Consider the following 13,335-nt stretch of genomic DNA (forward strand, 5'->3'; position numbering starts at 1 on the left):
GTAGTTCCCACATGTCCAGCAGAATGCTAATACTCATTGCAGTATTGAGCTACGATGCCCACTGCTGATCACCATGTGGTACCTGTGAGTAGCAGGATGCTGCCATTATTTCTCTTTCATTTGACTGGGTCTAAGGGCCTATTTGGTTTGCAATGGTAGAGGGAAAACCACCAGTGATTGCGTTTACAATTAGATACAAGTTACATTAGCTAGTTAGAAATTGTCACTGAGGCTGTCAGAAGACTTAGATATCTGTCTGCATAACAAGACCTAGCATTATCTTCTCAATTTCCCCAGTTGACCGTGTATGACATTATCAGATTGGGCAGAGGTTATTGCAGTCTTAAATCTTTTCAGAACCATTACCTGACACAACAGTACCTCCAATCTTTGATATAGCTAATAGTTCCACCAGCTATACAGTCCTTACTGTCCATCTTCCTTCCCACTTGTCTGCTCCACCCTCCCCACCGACCTATTACAATTACTCCCCCCATCCGCATCCACCTTTCTCCGAGTCCCACCTTCACTCCCCTATTTATTTCTCAGCACCCTTCCCCCTCCGCATTCCCGATGAAGGGTTTATGCCCAAAATGTTGACTCTCCACAGATGCTGCCTGACCTGCTGTGCTTTTCCGGCGCCACCCTTTCCGACTCTGACTCTCCTGCATCTGCAGTCCTCACTTTCTCTCAGTATTAAATTTATCTCACACAGAATTAAAGGCATTAAATGCACATAGGTTCTAGCTAGTCCCTCCATATTCATTCATCTAGAGATATTTTGTTTTCCTCCATTACACCTTCCATTTTCTGTTTCACACCAAGATTATAGCTTGGTAACCCTAGGTAACACCGTTCCAGGTGTGAGAGACCTTATATTTTCTGTTTTAGAAAGTCAAAAACTAAATTCAGTTGGGTCAATGGGTTGAGGAGTGGCAGATGGAGTTTAATTTGGATAAATGTGATGTACTGCATTTTGGGAAAACAAAAAAGGACCATACTTTTACAATTATTGGGAGGACCTTGGGTAGTGTTGCAGAACAGAGGGACCTTGGGGCTCAGGTACATAATTCTTTGGAGTTTGCGTCATGTACAGATAGGGTGGTTAATAAGAAGTTTAGCACACTTGCCTTCATTGCTCAGGCCTTTGATAGAGGAGTTGGCACATCATGTTGAGGTTACAGGATGTTGGTGAGGTCTCATCTGGAGTACTGTGTGCTTTTCTGGTCACCCTGTTATAGGAAGGAGATTATTAAACTGGAGAGGGTTCAGAAGAGATTTACCAGGGTGTTGTCGGGAGTAGAGAGTTTGAGATATAAAGAAAGGCTGGGACATTTTTCACTGGGGCGAAGGAAGTTGCAGGTGACCTTATCGAGGTTTATAAAATCATGAGGGGTAGAGGTGAGGTGAATAACAGGTATCTTTTCTCTAGGGTGGGGGATTTCAAGACTAGGGTGAGAGGAGCAAGATTTAAAAAAGATGAGGGGGCAATGTATTTTACAGAGTGGTTTGTGTGTGGAATGAGCTGCCAGAGGAAGTGATGGATGCAGGGACAGTTACAACATTTAAAAGAAATTTGGCGAAGTATATGAATGAAAAATGTTTGTAACGATATGGATCAAGAGCAGGCAGGTGTGACTAGTTTACTTTGGAATTATGGTCATAGGGTCTGTTTCCATGCTGTGTGACTATATGACTCGAAATTCCATTTATATAGCACCTTTCTTTAGATCCAGCTATTCTAGTGTTCTTCACATGAGGTGTCATCACTGTTGTAAGATTGGAAGCATAACAATCAATTTGCACAGAGCAAATATAGTAACTATACATAGTAACTTGAACATGTCCAGATAATCTGTTTCATTCTACTGTTTAAGGGATAAATATCTGTGAGAGCTACAGGGAGAACTCCTCTACTTCCCTTCAAATAGCATATAGGAACATTTACACTCCTGCACGGGGCGAGACGAGACCTCAACCTAATTTATCATCTTATAACAGCACCTCTGGCAGTACAGCATTCCCTCAGTGCAGTACTACAGTATAAATCTGGATTATATTCTGAGATACCTGGGTGGAACTCAAACCTATGTTCGATTGCCTAAGCTGAGTGTGATGTCAAGTGGGACAAGGATCTTATCGCTTAGATCTTCAAACCTCCTTCAATATCAGTAATGCTTTTTTTCTTAACCAGTTTACACAAGGCAGCATTGGAGGAGAGATCTTTGAATTAGTGTTGATGTGAGAAATGTGGCCAAACACAAATTAGAGACATGTTGCCAGCACACAGGCAGAGCAGAAGAGAAAAATTGCAGCTATTACACACTAGAGTCAGTTCAGAAAATGTGAGGTAAAACCTAAGCAAGCAAACTATTAAATAATTACATAAACTAAAAGCAGCAGCGCTGTGGCGAGAGAATCGATGAGGGAAAAGACGAGAACCATAAAAGGCTTATTTGTTTTAACTGCCGGAGAGAAAGCTTTAACGGAGCCAACAAATAGCTCCACATCCCCGGAACCCCAGGGTTAACCAACTCGGCGAATACGCTCACTGGCCAATATTGTGCAGGGGATTCAAAGAATGATTTTTTAATTGGCTCTTGGTAATTAATGGTGTATGACTAACGTTCAAAGACAGAGTGCGATGCCTGAAAGGGCAAAGGAAGCAGCTTCAATAGAAGTTCCCAAAGCATGCTCAATAGATCCTGAAAATGGAGCTGTGGTCCTCTGGGGCAAAAGCAGAGGAATGGGACTAATTACAGAACTCTTTTAAATAGTCGGTACCAGCCAAATGGACTGAATGACCTCTTTCTGCACTATTCGAATCATTGATTCTATAACTGGCTGATGGCCCATTTGTTATTCTTGAATTAACCAGTAGATGGATGGCCTGAACGATAGTTTGTGGTATCAGCGTTAAACAAGATATTGTCTCCTATTTTCACACCAATGTAGATTTCATCTGAAACCATCCATCCTGTCACTGTGCCAGATAAAATATACCTCTGTCCCCAGAAAAGCCAAAGGTCGCTGAAATAACTCCACTGAGGCCTGTATCCCGTCACCAAGTCAGCCTTTATTTAGGCATGGAGAGTCCTTGACACTGGTCCCGCTGCCTCAGAGCCAGCTCTGAGTGACTAGACACTCCTGTTTATATCTGTCAGTCAGACTGTACCAGGTTAACAGCCCCAACCAGGGAACTCATACCCTGAGGTCCACCTGGCTGACCTTGTTACAATCACTACATTCACTGAAGGGGGGGAAAAAGAACAATTTTTTACTGGGACGTGAACCATTTGTTCATACAATGCCTATCTGGCCTCAAACTGCCTGCCTGCCAGTCTACTGAGACAACTCAACAAAAGCGATATACCTGGAGGATAGTTATTTTATAAATGATTAGAAAGCACTTTTTTGTTGACGGAACAGTGGAGGCCTGTGCTCTGTCTCAAGTCACAGTTTGCTAAAATAAGTACAAGCACTGTGCAAGCTTATAAAACATGCAGGCTAACGCATGTACTGAAAATACTCAAATAGCTTCTTTGCAAAGTCACTGATAAGCATCTCAGTGCATTCTATTTTCTTTGCAGGCCTTGCAGTTTCTCTGCTGAAAAATTCATGGCCTCTGTGGCCTTGTTATCATGAAGAGAAAAAATTTACATTGCAGCCTGCACATAACTCAAGTCCAGCAAAATTCCATTGTAAAGCCACAATGTTTAATGCATAAATCACATCAGGCTATAACATCCAGACAGTGGAGCTGTGTAAGTGCTGTTTGCATTCAGAGAGCTTACAGATGCCATCTGATAGGATTTCACACAGAGGTATTGCTGGGCTTGTCAAGCTTAAGATCACTTTGCTTGGAGAATACTTAATAAGGTATCCTGCTTTCAAAACTCAACAATGCCTTTACTTACATGAAATACTGTTGGGCCATCAGCGACAGCAAATCTCCTTCGATTTGAGGATAGCATCTCCTCCTGGTCACGTGATTTTATCGTGGAGTATCAAGTGACTGAACAGGCCAATTCTCAACCCTTTGGGCACCTGAGACAGGACATGCAATCCAGAATGTAGGCTGTGTTCCTTTTTCTTTCCTGCCTTGTCACTTTGTCATTAAAGCTTTGAGACTTGAAGCACAATGCAGCTGAGGTCAAAGGTCACAAATGGCACCATCATTTATGTTGTCAAGCCAAAACACATGGTGTGTCAGATCCCTCACCAGCAGTTGCTTCATTGCTTGTTGAGTTTGTTGATTCATTGACTGAGATTCTCACATTCCACTTTCAACCTCAGTCCCTGTTTGTTTATTGTCGGGCAATTGCAGCCAGTTTGCTGTTGTCCCAGGGCCTCCCAAGTAATGGTGATCAACATTAGTCCAGATATCTACGGCCAATCATGAGCCAGGCTGGAAGTCATGTGTGAGCGGATGCAGAGTATGGTGATGGTGCGATGGCTCAGACTTAGCCAAGGCTCTTTCCTTTGAGTCAGAAGAAGTTAGTGAGTTCAGACTTTACCCCGAGGCGATTATCCCAGCTGAGACTTCAGTTCAGCACTGAAGGAGTGCCACACTGTCGAAACTTTGGCTGAACCATTAAGTTGAGGCCTCGCCTACCCTCTCAGTAAAACTTCTCAGGGCATTGTTGAAGAGAGAGCAGAGGTGATGTAAGATGGAAACGTGACTGATTTACTTCATACCCATTCCAAACTTCCTGAAGCCAATTGTGAACCTTGCCCTGGAATGTCAGGATTGTCAAAGTGCAGGTGTTCATTCTGCCAGCAAGAGGTCGACGCTCCTCCACTCAGTGAGGAATACACATGCTGTCTTTCCCCTGCCTTTTCTTCCTTTTCAAATAACAATCCAATTCATTCTTGAGTGTCTCGATCGAACCTGCCTCCACCACCCTCTCAGGCAGCACATTCCTGAAGCCAATCACTCGCTGCGTGGCACAATTTTTCCACCTCCAGCCATTGCTTCTTCACCCAATCACTTTAAATCTGCATCCTTTGGTTTTCCGTCCTTCTATTAATGGGATCATTTTCTCCCAAATTACTCTCTCAATATTTAGACAAACCTCTTCTCAACCAGTGCCTTCTTCAATCTATCGGCTTAACTCAAGTTTTCTTTCTATTCATTCACGGAATGAGGGTGTCACTGGCTAGGCCAGCATTTATTCCCCATCCCGAATTGCCCGGAGGGTAGTTAAGAGTTAGCCACCTTGTTATGGGTCTGGAGTCACACATAGACCAGACCAGGTAAGGATTGGCAGTTTCCTTCCCTAAAGGACAGTGAAGAACTGGATGGGTTTTTCCTGATCGTCAGCAATGGTTTCAGGATCATCATTAGACTCTTAATGGCTGATTTTTATTGAATTCAATTGCCACCATCTGCCATGCCACCATCTGCCATGTTGAGATTCAAACCCAATCCCAAGAACATTATCTTAGTCTCTAGATTCAGTGAGAAGACCACTCGGCCATGGCCTGCCCAAAACCATTTTTGTAAGCCTTTCCTACACCATCTTGAAAGACTCCACATCTTAAGAAACTGGTGTGTTTAAGGGAATGGTCCTGAAAGGCTGAATGTTAGAGTCTGTATAAAACACCCTCCAATCTGATGGTGTTATAAGGACTTAGGTGTGGAGTGACAGAACATCTTTGGACCTAGTCAATTGAAAACCTGTATCAATAGTCTTAGCAACACAATCTAACTTGACTGACGTAACTTCTACCTGATTGATATCATGTCTTAAACAAGATGTACTTTATTACAAGGGATTGTCAAATCCCTCTTGTTAAAACTCACTCGTGTTTTTTTTGCCCAACTAGTGTAAACCAAGTAGAAGGTAAAAACAATGACTGCAGATGCTGGAAACCAGATTCTGGATCAGTGGTGCTGGAAGAGCACAGCAATTCAGGCAGCATCCGAGGACAGGCAAAATCGACGTTTCGGGCAAAAGCCTGATGAAGGGCTTTTGCCCGAAACGTCGATTTTGCCTGTCCTCAGATGCTGCCTGAATTGCTGTGCTCTTCCAGCACCACTGATCCTAAACCAAGTAGACCATAGGCACAGTCAAGGAAGAGGGTGATGACAGCAACTTACCCCAACCACAAGTTGGTAGTGGTCAGCTTTGCAATACAACTCAAAGTGCCCAGAACTAGTTGGAAAACTCCAGTTGAGGCCAAAGCAGTAGTTTATACAAGTGTAACTCCTTGCTTTTGTGCTCTCTATTATTTTTAATAAAGCCTAGAACGCATTTCCTATTAAAACCTGTTCAGAGATGTTATTACACTGGAGCAGCTGGGACTTGAACCTAGACCTCCTGGATCAGAGGGAAAGCAGAGAATACTGTATACTTTATTAACCACACCATCAAGCTGTCCTGTCACATTCAGTGACTTATGCCCATATACCTCCGGGTCCCCTGTTTCTGCATTCCCTTCACAGTTGTGCTGTCATTTATATTGTCGCTCTGTGTTCTTTCTATTTCACACTTCTCAGCACTGAATTTCATCTGCCACTTGTCTGCTAGGTTTGTACTACTTGAGTGATTGCCTCCCTTCATCCTCAATCCAGGGCTTACCAGCAGAATGAGAGAGGAGCAAGCAGTTTCTTATTAGTGAAATCTCTTAGCTATCTCAATGCCTGCAAAATGAAGAAGTCATCGACTTCAGGAAGTGGGGCAGAGGACATGCCCCTCGCATATCACTGGTGCTGAGGTGGAGATGGTCAAGAGCTTCAAGTTCCTGGGATTAAATATCACCAACTATCTGTCCTGGTCCATCCACATTGACACTACAGTCAAGAAAGCACAGCAAATGCCTTTTCTTCCTCAGAAGGCTAAGGATATTCAGCATGTCCGCAGTGACTCTGACCAAGATCCACTATGGAAGGCATCCTATCCAGATTCATCACAGCTTGGGTATGGCAACTGCTCTATCCAAGACGGCAAGAAATTACTGAGAGTTGTGAAAGCAGTCCTGTCCATCATGAACACCAGCCTTCCATCCACTGACTCCATCTACACTTCCTATGGCTTGGGAAAGCTGCCAACATAATCAAAGAGCCTTCCCACCCTGATTACACTCTCTTCCACCTCTTTCATTGGGCAGAAGACACAAACATTGGAAAACACGTACCAACAGCTTCAAAAACATCTTCTTTCCTGCTGTCGTCAGACTTGTGAATGGACCTCTCATGTGTTAGAATTGATCTTTCTCTGCAACACTATATCCTGCGTTCTGTTTTATTACCCTGATGTACTTATGTAAAGTATGATCTGTCTAGTTAGCACACAAAATAGTACTTTTTGCTGTATCTCAGTACATGTGACAATAATAAATCAAATCCAATCCTTCCTCTGAAATGAGGCTAAGAACCAAGTATAGGGCTCAGCCGTGCTCACCTCTGTCTTAATCTGAGGTTCTTCTCATTGGTGTGAAGTATCCGGAGCTATGAAAACTTTGATGAGAGAAATATATGAGTTGATGAGGGTACACAATGTTGTAACAGTTGAATTAGAAAACTATATTTAAAATGAAGGAAAATTGATCTTTCCCTTGATTCCATTGACACTGCAGGCTGCCATGAATGCTGTGGAATGTGGTCTTTAATCCTGGGGCAACTCTGAAGGAGTCATTTAGGTGCCTGTGGGTCAAACGGGTTCAAATTTGGTTTCATGTCAGAGAAGACAGACTCACAAAGATAGGTTGAACCAAATAGGGAAGCCATACTCATTACTCCTTTGTGGATGTCACTGTACTCTTCAGTTCCCCTCGGGGGGCCCAGAGATTTCTGACCAGTTGGCTTGATGTCATTTTGAATGCTGATCCCCACCACCAACCCCCACCCACCCAATTTCCAAAGTGGAGCAATTGAGGTGACAGAACCCTCTAGTTTGTTCAGAAGTGTCACCAACATCAACCAGGGTGAGGAAGATTTGAAGTAACGAACACACACGCAGGGCTCCAGCTGCTCGCAGTCCTCCACTCGGTTTGCTGCCCTTGCGTGTCCTACAGCCTCTTGCCTGACCGTCACTGTTGCTGGCCTTCCTGCCCACTGGATGACATGGCATGTCAGCCACCTCCCAGGCCGTTTGCCCTGCCCAAACCCAGCTCACCTCAGGGCCACTGATACCAGGAGTAATGGCCTCCCCTTGTTGTCAGCCCGACTTGTGGCTGGGAATTCCTCACATGACTTGAATGCCAGGTCTGGGCCACAAGCTGCCTCATTGGCAGACAGCAAGCTGCCAGTCGGCAACCCCTGCCTTAAATGATACAAATGTGGGCATCAGCTATGACTACAAATCTCAGGTGCTAACCACTCCTGCTCAACGATAGCTGAGTTTAGGAACAACTTTCAATTTCTTCCCCGACTTGAGTAACCTCTAGCAGGTCATTGTGTGCAAAGGTGCACACGCGTGTGGGTGAGAGAGAAAGTGTCTGTGTTGAAATGTGTGTGTGTTTGTGGGATTTTAGAGGTGTGTGCACGGGTGTATTTGTGTGGTGTGGGTGGGTGTGTGTGGTGGTCATTCCTCCGGATGACTTTCTGTCTACCCATCCCAAAACTAAGTGCTGTTTACTGGGTAGCAGCAGGGCAGGTGGCTCTCCCACTTGATAGTTTGCTCAGGCATTCAGCCATGGTGGGTTGGGGGAGGGGGTGGTTGATCCCAATTGGTAGGCCCTAACAGCATTCCCCTTCCCCCTCCACCCAAGTCTGTTGGTCCCACCCCTCCAACCTGCCTCGCCCACCAGCTTTTGTCCCTCCTTCTTCAGAACTAGATGACATGACATCACTAGGGTGAGAGAGCCACTGACCACAGCTTGCGGGAAACCATAAACATCCTTCACTTCCCCTTTCCTCCATCAATGTGTTCAGGTATTGAACAAGGAGGCCCCAGGACTATAGACAACCTGACTCCTGGCTTGTCAATTGTCCGAGTAGTCTTAGACATCACTAGTCATTCTTGGTGCTAGGAGAGAGCTGCTGATGGCGGTGTGGAAAGCCCTCACAAATTATTCCTGCTGATCCTAATAACACGGGTCAAAAATGCACGAACAGTCAGAAATCTCTTGTGTACCACCTGTTGCAGCTCCCAACTCTTAATCCATGTCAAATCCCATTCCAGTGGCTTCAGTGTAAATTCCACACTGGTACTGCAACAGGGAGTGCAATTCTGATGGTGGCGCCAACTTTCAGATGAAATATTAAACAAGGCCCAATCTGTCCTTTCTGGTGGTTTTACTGAATGCCTTGGGTTTGTTTTGAAGAGTGGGGGGGGGTGGGGAAGTCTTTCCAATGATCTGGCTGCCGGTCATCTCTCGTTCAAAATCATTGAAAACAGATTGCCAACCTTGATACTTTCTGGGAGCTTTCTGTGCACAAATTGACAGCTGCATTTCAAAGATAACGGCACCTAAGCTCAGTATGCTTGATGTCTCCAGGTGGTGTCAGGCACTACATAAATGCAAACCTTTCTTTTTTTTTTGTTTCTATCAGTACGACCAACTAAAAACTGATGAGAGTATCCTTTCAGAAGTTCCAGCTGACCCTGTTTTAGTGGCTGAGAAATGAAGATGGGCACATTATATTTATGCTTCCGTCTTGTATTTTCACAGGCGAAACCCTTTGCACTTCCATTTTATCACTGATGCCATTGCCAAGCAAATCCTGGGCTATCTCTTTGAGACGTGGATGGTTCCTGCAGTGACGGTCAACTTCTATGATGCTGATGAATTGAAGGTCAGAATTTATTTATTACTTTCTACTTCCAGCTTTCCCTTAATTCCAACCTCTCTCCTCTCACAATGGTGGGTTATCACACCAACCTCATTAGGAAGGATTGAACTGGGAGAGAGAACTGACCCAGTGCCAACTCAGAAACATCCTTAGTCCCAACAGTTGTGTTCCTATTGCCCTAGACAGCCCTGGTCATTGGTTGGACCACAATAAAATATCAAGGAGTGACCGTTTGCGCTATAGAGCTCTACTTAGATCCCAGAAGGTGGAGCTGTGATCGGTTCTGGGCACCACACTTGAGCACAGCACAGTGTCTCAGTGGTTAACGCTGCTGCCTCACAGCTCCAGGGACCCGGATTCGATTCCACCCTCTGGCGACTGTCTGTGTGGAGTTTGCACATTCTCCCCATGTCTGCATGGGTTTCCTCTGGTTGCTCTGTTTTCCTCCCTCAGTCCAATGATGTGAAGTTAGGTGGATTGGCCATGCTAAATTGCAGCATAGTGTCCAGGGAGGCACAGGCTAGGTGAAATAGCTGTGAGAAATGCAGGGTTACAGAGATAGGATAGAGGCATGCACCTGGGTGGGATACTCTTCAGCGGGTCAGTGTAGACTCAAGGTCAGAATGACTTGTTTCCATACTGCAGGGATTTTATTCGATGGTTTAGGAAAGGTATGTCTGCCTTAGAGGGTATGCAATGGAGTTATACTGTCAATATCTTCTGGATGGATTTAGCTTGTAGTCATTTTTGTATCAACCTATTCTGACATACCCCTGGAGCATCTGGACTTGAACGTGGGAATCCTGGCTCAGAGGTAGCACCGTGACATAAGAGCCTTGAGCCCAGTGGACCTTCAGTGATTATCTCAGAGAGAGCTGACTCAGGGAGCTTAACTTGTATTCTCTTGGGAATGGATGAAGCAGTGATCATCCAAATGATTGAAATAATTAATAGGCTCAATAAAGAAATGATTGCAGTAATGGGAGAGGCCAGGTCGAAGGAGAATCTTTAAAAATGATCAAAGACCATTGAAGAATATCACAACATAGTTCTAAACACAAAGTTCAATGGAAATATGGAACTCCCTTCCCCAGCTTCAGCAAGGGATCAACTGATTGAATTGAATTTTTCGCAAGCACAGTTATTTCAGGATGTTGGAACCAAGGTGGAGTGAGGTAAGAGATCAGCTGTGATCTCACTGAATGGTGGAGCTGGCTCAAGGGGCTGAATGGCCTACTGTTGCTCCTGTGTGCAAATGTCATTCTGCAGTTTGATTATGAATAGCCATTTTTGGAATGCTCTGATACCAAACGTGGGTATGCAGATCTGGATCTGCAGTTGTCCGTTGGAAGCTGTTGTCACAGGAAAGGCCAGGCGTGAGAATAGAGAGGGCTAAGCAACTCAGTACTGTACTTGTGTTGCAGTAAGGATACTGCGATTACTGGAGTCTGAAAAATGCTCTGTCAACTTAGAGTCATGGGGTCATACAGCACGGAAACAGACCCTTTGGTCCAACCAGTCCGTGCCAACCACAGTCCCAAACTAAACTAGTCCCACCTACCTGCGATTGGCCTATATCCCTCCAAACGTTTGCTATTCATGAACTTATGCAAATATCTTTTAAATGTCCTAACTGTACCCGCATCCACCACTTCCTGTGGAAGTTCATTCCACTCTGTGTAAAAATAAAATTGCTCCTCGTGTTTTTTTTTTAAATTATTCTCCTCTCAATTTAAAAATATGCCCCGTTATGGTCTAAAGATCCCCCACCTGCCATTCACCTTATCTATATCCCTCATGATTTTATAATCTTCTACAAGGTCACCCCTCAGCCTCCTACCCTCGTGATAAGAAGCCCCAGCCTCTCCTTATAAGTCCAACCCTCCACTCCCAGCAACATCCTGGTAAGTCTTTTCTGAACTTTTTCCAGCTTAATAATATCCTTCCTGTAACAGGGAGACCAGAATTGGACACAGTACTCTTGCAGGGCAAGGAATATAATGTGGAGGCATGTCAAATCTCAGAGAGGCTAATATTTTACAGTCAATACCACTTCCTTGCTGGGATCCGTGCATCCCTGACAAGGCAATATCATTAATGAGTTTCCAGATGACTAGATCAGCAAATTTATTGAGGGCTATAGACCAATGTAGAGTCACAGAGATGAACAGCACGGAAAAAAACCCTTTGGTCCAACCCGTCCATGCCAACCAGATATCCCAAACCAATCTAGTGGGCTCCCCCACCCTAGGGAAGAGACTTTGTCTATTTATCCTATCCATGCCCCTCATGAATTTAAAAGTCTCTATAAGGTCACCCTCAGCCTCCGACGCTCCTGGGAAAATAGCCCCAGCCTATTCAACCTCTCCCCATAGCTCAAATCCTCCAACCCTGGCAACATCATTGTAAATCCTTTCTGAACTCTTGAGAAGTAGGAGACTTGGTATGTGGAACATGGTTAAACCTTACAAAAATTGCTCTTCAGCTCAGCAATGCTTGTAAAGTTGTTGTACTCCATCTGAACCTGCTCCCATCCTCTCTTACACCACAATGTATTGAAGTAGCTTCCACAGTAATCATGCTTTAGGTTGAGTCAGCACTTCAGGTTGTATCAGTCCAGGAATCCCAGAGGCATTACGATGCAAATTACGGGTCTGGTATCATTGTTGCTGGACAGATTGATTAAAAATAATGAATATGTGGGTCACGCAGTGCATTCCTACCTCTATGCAGGAGGCTGGGGTTCAAGTCTTACCTGCTGCAGAGGTGTTGGAACAGGTCGATTAATGTCTTCACCCAGTGAATGCACTCCTTCTAAACACTGTGCCAATAGAATTGCCGATAGAACTGTTGATGTCAATCATTGATGCAAGCTCAAAATCAAATCTAATTTAAACTGGTTTGAATTTATCTTCCAGCCAGAGGTATCATGGATTCCAAACAAGCATTACTCAGGGATATACGGCCTAATGAAACTGGTTCTCACCAAGACTCTGCCTGCTTCCTTGGAACGGGTCATTGTCCTTGATACAGATATCACCTTTGCGACAGACATTGCCGAGCTTTGGGCTGTGCTCCACAAGTTCAAAGGTTAGTGTGTAACCGTGGGCACGTGTGTCTCCTTTCACTGCTCCCCCACTTTGCAAAGTCGTAAGCCAATTTGTTTTACAGATACGGATGGGTAGCTCTTGCATTTCACCACGGTGAGAATGAAGGGGGTACTACACTTCACGATCTGTTCACTGAGGTGATAGACCTGATCGTAGATTGCACAACCCCCAACTTTCTCTTATTTTGTAGCATTACAGGTTTACCACAGCAAATAGACTTCCTGGGGAACCAGTTTCTGAATTTTTGAGACTGCAGAAATTGATGGAACACTGTGAGTATGGCTCAACACTTTGGGAAATGTTTAGTGATCGCTTAGTTTTTGGAATTCGTAATATTGCAAACCAAAGGAAGCCACTGACTCAACTATATCTGGACCTTGAGAAAGCCATAGAACTGGCCCCCTCCCAGGCAGACAGTGGCTTAGGAGTTTGAGAGATCCATAGATGACCCTGTCCTCAAACTTAGGCTAACCCCATATCACCGAG

General features: G+C 44.5%; 1 protein-coding gene across 6 annotated transcripts in view; it reads left to right on the forward strand.

Moving 5' to 3' along the window:
• Positions 1–13,335, forward strand: part of large1 (LARGE xylosyl- and glucuronyltransferase 1) — a 491,278-nt gene that overhangs the window by 291,994 nt on the left and 185,949 nt on the right. For all 6 annotated transcript variants that reach the window (XM_043708946.1, XM_043708952.1, XM_043708949.1 and 3 more), the window contains 2 exons: positions 9,619–9,742; positions 12,658–12,829. In XM_043708946.1, the coding sequence (XP_043564881.1) occupies positions 9,619–9,742; positions 12,658–12,829 (296 nt within the window). The remainder of the gene's footprint in view (positions 1–9,618; positions 9,743–12,657; positions 12,830–13,335) is intronic.

Source organism: Chiloscyllium plagiosum, chromosome 19 (assembly GCF_004010195.1).
Source record: "Chiloscyllium plagiosum isolate BGI_BamShark_2017 chromosome 19, ASM401019v2, whole genome shotgun sequence".
In the NCBI taxonomy this organism is placed as follows: domain Eukaryota; kingdom Metazoa; phylum Chordata; class Chondrichthyes; order Orectolobiformes; family Hemiscylliidae; genus Chiloscyllium; species Chiloscyllium plagiosum.